Source organism: Oncorhynchus nerka, unplaced genomic scaffold (assembly GCF_034236695.1).
Source record: "Oncorhynchus nerka isolate Pitt River unplaced genomic scaffold, Oner_Uvic_2.0 unplaced_scaffold_910, whole genome shotgun sequence".
In the NCBI taxonomy this organism is placed as follows: domain Eukaryota; kingdom Metazoa; phylum Chordata; class Actinopteri; order Salmoniformes; family Salmonidae; genus Oncorhynchus; species Oncorhynchus nerka.
The window spans coordinates 40481-54843 of record NW_027040392.1 but is presented as its reverse complement, the minus strand read 5'-3'; the positions used below and the strand labels follow the sequence as shown (position 1 = coordinate 54843).

Below are 14363 nucleotides of genomic sequence, written 5' to 3'. Positions count from 1 at the left end.
ATAACAGAGGCTACAACAAAACATGCTAACCTCTCACCATTACCAATAACAGAGGCTACAACAAAACATGCTAACCTCTCACCATTACCAATAACAGAGGCTACAACAAAACATGCTAACCTCTCACACCATTACCAATAACAGAGACTACAACAAAACATGCTAACCTCTCACCATTACCAATAACAGAGGCTACAACAAAACATGCTAACCTCTCACCATTACCAATAACAGACTACAACAAAACATGCTAACCTCTCACACCATAACAGAGGCTACAACAAAACAACAGAGGCTAACAACAAAACATGCTAACCTCTCACCATTACCAATAACAGAGGCTACAACAAAACATGCTAACCTCTCACCATTACCAATAACAGAGGCTACAACAAAACATGCTAACCTCTCACCATTACCAATAACAGAACCTCTCACCATTACTAACAGAGACTAAAAAAACATGCTAACCTCTCACCATTACCAATAACAGAGGCTACAACAAAACATGCTAACCTCTCACCATTACCAATAACAGAGGCTACAACAAAACATGCTAACCTCTCACCATTACCAATAACAGAGGCTACAACAAAACATGCTAACCTCTCACCATTACCAATAACAGAGACTAAAACAAAACATGATAACCTCTCACCATTACCAATAACAGAGGCTACAACAAAACATGCTAACCTCTCACCATTACCAATAACAGAGCCTACAACAAAACATACTAACCTCTCACCATTACCAATAACAGAGGCTACAACAAAACATGCTAACCTCTCACCATTACCAATAACAGAGACTACAACAAAACATGATAACCTCTCACCATTACCAATAACAGAGACTACAACAAAACATGCTAACCTCTCACCATTACCAATAACAGAGGCTACAACAAAACATGCTAACCTCTCACCATTACCAATAACAGAGGCTACAACAAAACATGCTAACCTCTCACCATTACCAATAACAGAGGCTACAACAAAACATGCTAACCTCTCACCATTACCAATAACAGAGGCAGAAAACATGCTAACCTCTCACAACCAAAACATACTAACCTCTCACCATTACCAATAACAGAGGCTACAACAAAACATGCTAACCTCTCACCATTACCAATAACAGAGGCTACAACACAACATGCTAACCTCTCACCATTACCAATAACAGAGGCTACAACAAAACATGCTAACCTCTCACCATTACCAATAACAGAGGCTACAACAAAACATGCTAACCTCTCACCATTACCAATAACAGAGGCTACAACAAAACATGCTAACCTCTCACCATTACCAATAACAGAGGCTACAACAAAACATGCTAACCTCTCACCATTACCAATAACAGAGACTACAACAAAACATGCTAACCTCTCACCATTACCAATAACAGAGACTACAACAAAACATGCTAACCTCTCACCATTACCAATAACAGACTACAACAAAACATGCTAACCTCTCACCATTACCAATAACAGAGGCTACAACAAAACATGCTAATCTCTCACCATTACCAATAACAGAGACTACAACAAAACATGCTAACCTCTCACCATTACCAATAACAGACTACAACAAAACATGCTAACCTCTCACCATTACCAATAACAGAGGCTACAACAAAACATGCTAACCTCTCACCATTACCAATAACAGAGACTACAACAAAACATGCTAACCTCTCACCATTACCAATAACAGAGGCTACAACAAAACATGCTAACCTCTCACCATTACCAATAACAGAGGCTACAACAAAACATGCTAACCTCTCACCATTACCAATAACAGAGGCTACAACAAAACATGCTAACCTCTCACCATTACCAATAACAGAGACTACAACAAAACATGCTAACCTCTCACCATTACCAATAACAGAGGCTACAACAAAACATGCTAACCTCTCACAATTACCAATAACAGAGACTACAACAAAACATGCTAACCTCTCACCATTACCAATAACAGAGGCTACAACAAACATGCTAACCTCTCACCATTACCAATAACAGAGGCTACAACAAAACATGCTAATCTCTCACCATTACCAATAACAGAGGCTACAACAAAACATGCTAACCTCTCACCATTACCAATAACAGAGGCTACAACAAAACATGCTAACCTCTCACCATTACCAATAACAGAGGCTACAACAAAACATGCTAATCTCTCACCATTACCAATAACAGAGACTACAACAAAACATGCTAATCTCTCACCATTAGAAATAACAGAGGCAACAACAAAACATGCTAACCTCTCACCATTACCAATAACAGACTACAACAAAACATGCTAACCTCCCACCATTACCAATAACAGAGGCTACAACAAAACATGCTAACCTCCCACCATTACCAATAACAGAGACTACAACAAAACATGCTAACCTCTCACCATTACCAATAACAGAGGCTACAACAAAACATGCTAACCTCTCACCATTACCAATAACAGAGGCTACAACAAAACATGCTAATCTCTCACCATTAGAAATAACAGAGGCAACAACAAAACATGCTAACCTCTCACCATTACCAATAACAGACTACAACAAAACATGCTAACCTCCCACCATTACCAATAACAGAGGCTACAACAAAACATGCTAACCTCCCACCATTACCAATAACAGAGGCTGCAACAAAACATGCTAACCTCCCACCATTACCAATAACAGAGACTACAACAAAACATGCTAACCCCTCACCACTACCAATAACAGAGGCTACAACAAAACATGCTAACCTCTCATCATTACCAATAACAGAGCCTGCAACAAAACATGATAACCTCCCACCATTACAAATAACAGAGACTACAACAAAACATGCTAACCTCTCACCATTACCAATAACAGAGACTACAACAACACATGCTAATCTCTCACCATTACAAATAACAGAGACTACAACAAAACATGCTAATCTCTCACCATTACAAATAACAGAGACTACAACAAAACATGCTAACCTCTCACCATTACCAATAACAGAGACTACAACAAAACATACTAACCTCTCACCATTACCAATAACAGAGGCTCCAACAAAACATGCTAATCTCTCACCATTACCAATAACAGAGACTACAACAAAACATGCTAACCTCTCACCATTACCAGTAACAGAGACTACAACAAAACATACTAACCTCTCATCATTACCAATAACAGAGACTACAACAACACATGCTAACCTCTCACCATTACCAATAACAGAGACTACAACAAAACATACTAACCTCTCACCATTACAAATAACAGAGACTACAACAAAACATGCTAATCTCTCACCATTACCAATAACAGAGACTACAACAAAACATGCTAACCTCTCACCATTACCAATAACAGAGACTACAACAAAACATACTAACCTCTCACCATTACCAATAACAGACTACAACAAAACATGCTAACCTCTCACCATTACCGATAACAGAGGCTACAACAAAACATGCTAAACTCTCACCATTACCAATAACAGAGGCTACAACAAAACATGCTAACCTCTCACCATTACCAATAACAGAGGCTACAACAAAACATGCTAACCTCTCACCATTACCAATAACAGAGACTACAACAAAACATGCTAACCTCTCACCATTACCAATATAAGGTGACATTCTGTACTGTCATCTAATATGAAACATTATATCTAAAATCCAAAATGCTGGAGCAAAGCACCAAATGTAAAACTGTAATCTTCACTGTCCAAACACATATGGTGTGGACTATGTGTGTCTGGTAAACACATGTGGATCTGGTGAACAGTTATCACTTGTTGACCAACTACAGGAATACTGACCTCAGAGTCTCCAGTTTACAGTGGGGATTCCCCAGTCCAGCAGAGAGCAGCTTCACTCCTGAATCCTTCAGGTCATTGTTACTCAGATCCAGCTCTCTCAGGTGTGAAGGGTTTGACCTCAGAGCTGAGACCAGAGAAGCACAGCCTTCCTCTGTGACTCCACAGGCTGACAGCCTGACAAAGAGATCATCATGACTTCACAAACACACTGTTAATTTCACAAGTAGAATGTACATGTAGAAGGACAATAAGCTTTAATTGTGATTGATTTGTGAAAATTAACAGAATATCCAGTTAGTTAACCACAACACCCCTGTGGTGAAACGATTATTGCTGTGGAAGGTAATGAGCAACTTATTGTGTCCAGTGTGTGTGTGTCCTGTTGGTGTCCTATGTGTGTCCAGTGTGTGTGTGTGTGTCCTGTTGGTGTCCTATGTGTGTCCAGTGTGTGTGTGTGTGTGTGTGTCCTGTTGGTGTCCTATGTGTGTCTAGTGTGTGTGTGTGTGTCCTGTTGGTGTCCTATGTGTGTCCAGTGTGTGTGTGTGTGTCCTGTTGGTGTCCTATGTGTGTCCAGTGTGTGTGTGTGTGTGTCATGTTAGTGTCCTATGTGTGTCCAGTGTGTGTGTGTGTGTGTCCTGTTGGTGTCCTATGTGTGTTGTGGGTGAAAATATAACACATAGGCAAATGCATAAGATGTATAGAATAGCTGAAGGAGGGGGTCAGTCAAATGACTAACTGATGACCAATAGACATAGTTCGCATATTTTTGAGCTAAGTGCAGAGCCAAAGCATAGGGCTGTAAAATAGAGGAATGTATAGTATTTTTAGTATAGCTGGACACGCTAGAAACTGAGGAGACACATAGTCTGCTGATCCTAGATAATACACATACAAAAGAATGCATTTAGCTAAGTGCAGGAACAGCAAGGGTCTTGTCATCATTATAATCTGACGGAAAGCAGGTATGGGCGTTATTGAGCTGAACAAGCAGGATGCACGGATTGGAATGTAACGTAATTTACATGTGGGATGGGCTCATATGCAATATGTGGATAAATACTGGAGCCAGGGCTCTGGAAAAGGTGTGTGTTCCGCGGAGCACTCCGGCTTGCTATACTCTTGTATTAAAAGTCTATAATTGAATTCAAAGTTCTTGATTGTGTCATATTTGAACCGATTTGCCACCACAGTGTCCAGTGTGAATGTTTAGTGAGTGTGTCTTGCCAGTGTGTCCAGTGTGTGCGTGTGTAAAGTATGCCAGTGTGTGTTTGAAAGGACACACACAATAGCCAAACACAATGGACAGATACAGGACACACACTGGAACCACACTGGACACACACAGGACACACACACACTGGACACACACACACACAGCATATAACTTTGTCCAAGTGGTGGTAAGAATGTTTGTCTTAACTAGCCTGATAAGTCCAACATGTCTGATATGAACATTGACATAAACCCTCTACATACTTGAGTTTCTCCAGTCTGCAGTGTGGATCCTCCAGTCCAGCAGAGAGCAGTCTGACTCCTGAGTCTCCTGGGTGATTGTAGCTCAGGTCCAGCTCTCTCAGGTGTGAGGGGTTTGACCTCAGAGCTGAGTCCAGAGAAGCACAGCCTTCCTCTGTGACTAGACAGCCTGACAGCCTGCAAAGAGTCAAATCATATTAAAACCACACTGATATTCTTTGGTGGCGAAAATAGTGGCAGTATATATTTTTTCAACATATTTAGATATATTAGTGTCCTGAAACCTGCCATATCTATTCAGAAATTAATGGTTTGGAAATCAAAATGTTTCATATGAGGTGACATTAATGCATCATAGTTTGTTTTGGATGTATTTTGGGTTATGTTTTGTCGATTATTAACTGAATAGTGGATGATGACTGGAGAAATGTTCTTCATTAAGTGAGTAGATAACATGTCTCTAAACACGACTAGATTCATCCTGAGGATGCCATGATTAAAAAAGATATTTAATGAATCATGATAATAATGAGTTAGAATGTTACAGAGGCTACAACAAAACATGCTAACCTCTCACCATTACCAGTAACAGAGGGTACAACAAAACATGCTAACCTCTCACCATTACCAATAACAGAGGCTACAACAAAACACGCTAACCTCTCACCATTACCAATAACAGAGGCTACAACAAAACATGCTAACCTCTCACCATTACCAGTAACAGAGGGTACAACAAAACATGCTAACCTCTCACCATTACCAATAACAGAGGCTACAACAAAACATGCTAACCTCTCACCATTACCAATAACAGAGGCTACAACAAAACATACTAACCTCTCACCATTACCAATAACAGAGTACAACAAAACATGCTAACCTCTCACCATTACCAATAACAGAGGCTACAACAAAACATGCTAACCTCTCACCAGAACCAATAACAGAGGCTACAACAAAACATGCTAACCCCTCACCATTACCAATAACAGCTACAACAAAACATGCTAACCTCTCACCATTACCAATAACAGAGGCTACAACAAAACATGCTAACCTCTCACCATTACCAGTAACAGAGGGTACAAAAAAACATGCTAACCTCTCACCATTACCAATAACAGAGGCTACAACAAAACACGCTAACCTCTCACCATTACCAATAACAGAGGCTACAACAAAACATACTAACCTCTCACCATTACCAATAACAGAGTACAACAAAACATGCTAACCTCTCACCATTACCAATAACAGAGGCTACAACAAAACATGCTAACCTCTCACCATTACCAATAACAGAGGCTACAACAAAACATGCTAACCTCTCACCATTACCAATAACAGAGGCTACAACAAAACATGCTAACCTCTCACCATAACCAATAACAGAGGCTACAACAAAACATGCTAACCTCTCACCATTACCAATAACAGCTACAACAAAACATGCTAACCTCTCACCATTACCAATAACAGAGTGGGTCTGATCTTTGTGCCTCTGTAATTTTCTCATTCATCATCATTCTCGATTCATTCCTGATTATTCATAATCATGGTAGCATCCACATAAATGTAGAAGTGTTCAGAAACATCTTCTATTCTTACTGACAATACAAGTGAAGTGACTGCAAAATGACAGGACATTATTCACCATTCAGTTTCTATTAGGAAAAACATCTAAAACACAACCAAGACAAACTGCTAATTAATTCAACAAGTTTGTAGAATCACAAGCTTGATGTAATCACTGCAGGCTTGGAATATGGGACCAAATACTAAACTTATGACTAAAATAATTTATCCAAAATACTATGACTTTTTCAAATGGGAGAACTAGATACATAAAGGGTTTTCATTTATAACGTGTAAAATATATATGTATGAAAATACCTTTAAATAAAAGGTGACATTCTGTACTGTCTCCTAATATGAAACATTCTATCTCAAATCCAAAATGCTGGAGCAAAGCACCAAATGTAAAACTGTAAGCTTCACTGTCCAAACACATATGGTGTGGACTATGTGTGTCTGGTAAACACATGTGGATCTGGTGAACAGTTATCACTTGTTGACCAACTACAGGAATACTGACCTCAGAGTCTCCAGTTTACAGTGGGGATTCCCCAGTCCAGCAGAGAGCAGCTTCACTCCTGAATCCTTCAGGTCATTGTTACTCAGATCCAGCTCTCTCAGGTGTGAAGGGTTTGACCTCAGAGCTGAGACCAGAGAAGCACAGCCTTCCTCTGTGACTCCACAGCCTGACAGCCTGACAAAGAGATCATCATGACTTCACAAACACACTGTTAATTTAACACCAGTAGTGTAGAAGGACAATGGTAGATGCATTTGGTTTATTCTCCCAAACAACATATAGATGTATCTTCCGTTTCCTAGAATTGTATGGTCATATTGTATGTAATACTAATGTGAAAATCAATGAATTTATTCAATATGTTTTTACAATATAATATTATAGACATATTATAATACATATTTTTCTCTAACTGAATATTTCTTCCTGATGATTAGTTCTTATATGTCATTTTATTACTCACAGAGCAGCTCTGGAGGCTTTGACCACTGGCAGCAGCCTCAGAAGACCTTCCTCTGATCTGGAGTATTTCTTCAGGTCAAACACATCCAGCTCCTTTTCTGAAGTCAGCAACACAAAGACCAGAGCTGACCACTGTGCAGGTGACAGTTTGACTTCAGAGAGACTTCCTGAGCTCAGGTAGCTTTGGATCTCCTCCACTAGAGAATGGTCATTCAGTTCATTCAGACAGTGGAACAGATTGATGCTCCTCTCTGGAGAGGGATTCTCCCTGATCTTCTCCTTGATGTACTTGACTGTTTCTTCATGGCTCTGTGAGCTGCTTCTTGTCTTTGTCAGTAGACCTCGTAAGTGCTTCTGATTGGACTCCAGTGAGAGGCCCAGAAGGAAGCGGAGGAAAAGGTCCAGGTTTCCCGTCTCAATTTGTAAGGCTTTATCCACAGCACTCTTGTAGACAGTAACTACAGACTTGTCTTTTGTTTGCAGTTTGTCCATTAGATTCTCATTGTTGTTGATGAAAGAGAGGAACACATATACAGCAGCCAGAAACTCCTGAATGCTCAGATGAACAAAGCAGAACACCTTGTACTGGTACAGCCCACGTTCCTCTTTAAAGAGCTGTGTGCACAATCCTGAGTACACTGAGGCTTCACTGACATCAATACCAGACTCTTTCAGGTCTTCTTCATAGAAAATTAGGTTGCCATTCACAAGCTGTTGAAAAGCCAGTTTTCCCAGTGACAGAATGCTCTCTTTATTCCAGTGTGGACCTGTCTCTTCTTTCCCAAGATACTTTTCATTCTTCTGTTTGGTATGAAACACCACAAGGTGTGTGTACATCTCAGTCAGAGTCTTGGGCATCTCTTCTCTCTTATGTTTCAGCATGTGTTCAAGGACTATTGCTGAAATCCAACAGAAGACTGGAATGTGGCACATGATGTGGAGGCTCCTTGATGTCTTTATGTGTGAGATGATTCTGCTGGCCAGGTCCTCATCACTGAATCTCTTCCTGAAGTACTCCTCCTTCTGTGGGTCATTGAACCCTCGTACCTCTGTCACCTGGTCAACACACACTGAAGGGATCTTATTGGCTGCTGCAGGTCGGGTAGTTATCCAGAGGAGAGCAGAGGGAAGCAGATTTCCCTTGATGAGATTTGTCAGCAGAACATCCACTGAGGTTGACTCTGTGACGTCCCAACAGATCTTGTTCTTCTGGAAGTCTAGGGGCAGTCGGCACTCATCCAGACCATCAAAGATGAACAGAACTTTGTACTTGTTGTAGATGGAGATTCCTGATTGTTTGGTTTCCATTGAGAAGTGATTAAGAAGTTCAATGAAAGTGTGTTTGTCCTCTTTCATCAAATTCAGCTCCCGAAAAGGGAATGAAAATACAAATTGGACATCCTGATTTGCTTTTCCTTCAGCCCAGTCCAGAATGAACTTCTGCACAGAGACTGTTTTTCCAATGCCAGCGACTCCCTTTGTCAGCACAGTTCTGATAGGTTTGTCTTGTCCAGTTAAGGGTTTGAAGATGTCGTTACATTTGATTGCAGTCTCTGGTCTTGCTTGTTTCCTGGTCGTTGTCTCAATCTGTCTCAGCTCATGTTCATTATTGACCTCTCCTGTTCCACCCTCTGTGATGTAGAGCTCTGTGTAGATCTTGTTGAGAAGTGTTGGGTTTCCTTGTTTAGCGATCCCCTCAAATACACATTGAAACTTCTTCTTTAGATTAGATTTGAGTTCACGCTGGCAAATCACAGCGAGCTCATCTGAATGAAGAAATAACACAGAGGATATTAATATTATGTCTGTTTTAATGTCTACAGTATTGAATGACTGTTATAAAGTCTTAAATTATAATAATTTATTCTATTAACTGACTGTATAAATGTGTAAATGTTTTCATAAAGCATTACAGACTGGTGTGACTGATTATATTATTATTGGTATTATTGATGGTATTATTAATGTTGTCTCTCTCTCTAAATTAATCACCACAACACATCCCTGCTGCTACTTGATGAGGTCACTAGGTGTTGTGTTAAGGCTGCTACAATATCATTGAGTTACACAGCTACTTTAGCTGTACTTTAGCTACAGCTTTTAAATGTTATAAAACAGCATTCAACATGAGGCAGACAGATCTTACATTTCTCCAGTGTGTCAGCAAGCTCCTTCTGGTTCATTTTCCTCAGGATGTGCAGTGTGATCTTCAGAGCCCCCTCTCTGGCACTGCTCTCCTGCTGCTCATCTTCAGGGTCCACCACTTCCTGCTTCAGACTCTCAAAGCCTTCTGGGAATTCTGGACTAAGAATCCTCTTGAACATCTTCAGCTCGTTCTTCACAAATGTCATAATATTCTGTTCAAGCAACTGAAATAAATAAAGTAAATAAGTTAAGTAAGATAATAAATGCTTCTCATTACCACATTAATGAATGATTGACAGATCAACTTTACTTGAGGTAAACAAAAACAAATGTACATAACAGGACCACATACACTGAATATGGAGGCCAGGTCTGTTTGATGACTCTGGGAAGACTGAACACTGAGAATCTCTGACTCTGATCTCTCCTGTTGGTTTCTGTGGACAAAACATGAGATTACATCTCCTCACCCAGGGAGTACACACACACAATGTTGAGGAAAGATTTGAATGGAGAAAACTGATCTGAGAGCAGCGCTCCCTTTCTTTCCATCCTATCAGTATCGATACATGCTCCTCCAGACGTGATACCTTGCTGCTGATCCAGTTTCAACTGGTCTAACACTGTGATTATTATTATTTGACCCTGCTGGTCATTTATGTACATTTGAAAATCTTGAAGAACGATCTGAACTTAATGGCCATGTACTGTTATAATCTCCACCCGGCACAGCTAGAAGAGGACTGGCCACCCATCATAGCCTGTTTCCTCTCTAGGTTTCTTCCTAGATTCCTGTTATTCTAGGGAGTTTTTCCACCGCGCTTCTACATCTGCATTGCTTGCTGATTGGGGTTTTAGACTGGGTTTCTGTATAAGCCCGTTGTGACAACTGTTGATGTAAAAAATATCTTCTGGGAACTATGAAGCAAACCAGGCAGGGTTTGGGGTTTAAATATCTTCTGGGATATGAAGCAAACCAGGCAGGGTTTGGGGTTTAAATATCTTCTGGGATATGAAGCAGACCAGGCAGGGTTTGGGGTTTAAATATCTTCTGGGATATGAAGCAGACCAGGCAGGGTTTGGGGTTTAAATATCTTCTGGGATATGAAGCAGACCAGGCAGGGTTTGGGGTTTAAATATCTTTTGGGATATGAAGCAGACCAGGCCAGGGTTTGGGGTTTAAATATCTTCTGGGATATGAAGCAGACCAGGCAGGGTTTGGGGTTTAAATATCTTCTGGGATATGAAGCAGACCAGGCCAGGGTTTGGGGTTTAAATATCTTCTGGGATATGAAGCAGACCAGGCAGGGTTTGGGGTTTAAATATCTTCTGGGAACTATGAAGCAGACCAGGCCAGGGTTTGGGGTTTAAATATCTTCTGGGATATGAAACAGACCAGGCAGGGTGTGGGGTTTAAATATATTCTGGGATATGAAGCAGACCAGGCAGGGTTTGGGGTTTAAATATCTTCTGGGATATGAAGCAGACCAGGCCAGGGTTTGGGGTTTAAATATCTTCTGGGAACTGTGAAGCAGACCAGGCCAGGGTTTGGGGTTTAAAAATCTTCTGGGATATGACGCAGACCAGGCAGGGTTTGGGGTTTAAATATCTTCTGGGATATGAAGCAGACCAGGCAGGGTTTAGGGTTTAAATATCTTCTGGGAACTATGAAGCAGACCAGGCAGGGTTTGGGGTTTAAATATCTTCTGGGAACTATGAAGCAGACCAGGCCAGGGTTTGGGGTTTAAATATCTTCTGGGATATGAAGCAGACCAGGCAGGGTTTGGGGTTTAAATATCTTCTGGGAACTATGAAGCAGACCAGGCCAGGGTTTGGGGTTTAAATATCTTCTGGGATATGAAGCAGACCAGGCAGGGTTTGGGGTTTAAATATCTTCTGGGATATGAAGCAGACCAGGCCAGGGTTTGGGGTTTAAATATCTTCTGGGAACTATGAAGCAGACCAGGCCAGGGTTTGGGGTTTAAATATCTTCTGGGATATGAAGCAGACCAGGCAGGGTTTGGGGTTTAAATATCTTCTGGGATATGACGCAGACCAGGCAGGGTTTGGGGTTTAAATATCTTCTGGGATATGAAGCAGACCAGGCAGGGTTTAGGGTTTAAATATCTTCTGGGAACTATGAAGCAGACCAGGCAGGGTTTGGGGTTTAAATATCTTCTGGGAACTATGAAGCAGACCAGGCAGGGTTTGGGGTTTAAATATCTTCTGGGAACTATGAAGCAGACCAGGCCAGGGTTTGGGGTTTAAATATCTTCTGGGAACTATGAAGCAGACCAGGCCAGGGTTTGGGGTTTAAATATATTCTGGGATATGAAGCAGACCAGGCAGGGTTTGGGGTTTAAATATCTTCTGGGATATGAAGCAGACCAGGCAGGGTTTGGGGTTTAAAAATCTTCTGGGATATGAAGCAGACCAGGCAGGGTTTGGGGTTTAAATATCTTCTGGGATATGAAGCAGACCAGGCAGGGTTTGGGGTTTAATGTGCCCTTTCCCTTTAATGCAGTTAAAAGTAAGAAAAATGTTTTCAATAAAAAAAATGAAATAGTAACACAATAAAATAACAATAATGAATTCAGCAGATGTTTTTATCCAGGGCCTGGTTTCCCAAAAGCATCTTAAAGCTAAATTAATCATCAAAACCTTAATAGGAACATTGTTAAATCTCTGAGCTGTTTCCCAAAACCATCGTTATTAACGTGGAACAGCTGAGTGCCTCGTGAGATGCTTTTTTACCCTCCTGCGTTCACTTTATACACAGAAGATCTCTGCTAAACATAGAATCACATGGTTTATCAGTCTCTCTGTGACTGCAGATGAATTCAGAACAAAGTTGACTACAAATACAAAGTTTCCAATGTCTTTGCAATTCATAGAATATATTTCTTTTATAAATATAACAGTAGGCAATTGATACAAACCAAGCCCCTTCCCAACAATGTAGTTAAAAAGTAAGAACAATTAAATAAGGAAATAGTAACACAATAAAATAACAATAATGAGACTATAAGGAGAACCAGTACTGAGTCAATGTGCAGGGTACCAGGTAGTTGAGGTAATAATGAGGCTATAAGGAGTACCAGTACTGAGTCAATGTGCAGGGTACCAGGTAGTTGAGGTAATAATGAGACTATAAGGAGTACCAGTACTGAGTCAATGTGCAGGGTACCAGGTAGTTGAGGTAATAATGAGGCTATAAGGAGAACCAGTACTGAGTCAATGTGCAGGGTACCAGGTAGTTGAGGTAATAATGAGACTATAAGGAGTACCAGTACTGAGTCAATGTGCAGGGTACCAGGTAGTTGAGGTAATAATGAGGCTATAAGGAGAACCAGTACTGAGTCAATGTGCAGGGTACCAGGTAGTTGAGGTAATAATGAGGCTATAAGGAGAACCAGTACTGAGTCAATGTGCAGGGTACCAGGTAGTTGAGGTAATAATGAGACTATAAGGAGTACCAGTACTGAGTCAATGTGCAGGGTACCAGGTAGTTGAGGTAATAATGAGGCTATAAGGAGAACCAGTACTGAGTCAATGTCCAGGGGTACCAGGTAGTTGAGGTAATAATGAGACTATAAGGAGTATCAGTACTGAGTCAATGTGCAGGGTACCAGGTAGTTGAGGTAATAATGAGACTATAAGGAGTACCAGTACTGAGTCAATGTCCAGGGGTACCAGGTAGTTGAGGTAATAATGAGACTATAAGGAGTATCAGTACTGAGTCAATGTGCAGGGTACCAGGTAGTTGAGGTAATAATGAGACTATAAGGAGTACCAGTACTGAGTCAATGTGCAGGGGTACCAGGTAGTTGAGGTAATAATGAGACTATAAGGAGAACCAGTACTGAGTCAATGTGCAGGGTACCAGGTAGTTGAGTTAATAATGAGACTATAAGGAGTACCAGTACTGAGTCAATGTGCAGGGTACCAGGTAGTTGAGGTAATAATGAGTCTATAAGGAGTACCAGTACTGAGTCAATGTGCAGGGTACCAGGTAGTTGAGGTAATATGTACATGTAGGTAGAGGTAAAAGTGACTAGACAATCAGGATAGAGATTACTTCTCCTCATCCAGGGAGTGCACACACACACACACACACACACACACACACACACACACACACGCACACACACGCACACACACACACACACACACACACACACACACACACACACACACACACACACACACACACACACACACACACACACACACACACACACACACACACACACACACGGAGGGAATGTTGAGTTTGTTTAATATTGTTTTAGGACTATGAAAATGGACAAAAGGATGAGCCTATGGATTATGAAAACAACAACA

General features: G+C 40.8%; 1 protein-coding gene across 1 annotated transcript in view; it reads right to left on the bottom strand.

Annotated features, from left to right (window-relative positions):
• Positions 1 to 14363, bottom strand: part of LOC135570740 (NACHT, LRR and PYD domains-containing protein 12-like) — a 35382-nt gene that overhangs the window by 13882 nt on the left and 7137 nt on the right. Inside the window, exons 3-8 of the mRNA XM_065016683.1 lie at positions 10372 to 10456; positions 10021 to 10243; positions 7876 to 9640; positions 7413 to 7586; positions 5318 to 5491; positions 3842 to 4015 (exon numbers count right to left, since the gene is read on the bottom strand). Of these exons, the coding sequence (XP_064872755.1) occupies positions 3842 to 4015; positions 5318 to 5491; positions 7413 to 7586; positions 7876 to 9640; positions 10021 to 10243; positions 10372 to 10456 (2595 nt within the window). The remainder of the gene's footprint in view (positions 1 to 3841; positions 4016 to 5317; positions 5492 to 7412; positions 7587 to 7875; positions 9641 to 10020; positions 10244 to 10371; positions 10457 to 14363) is intronic.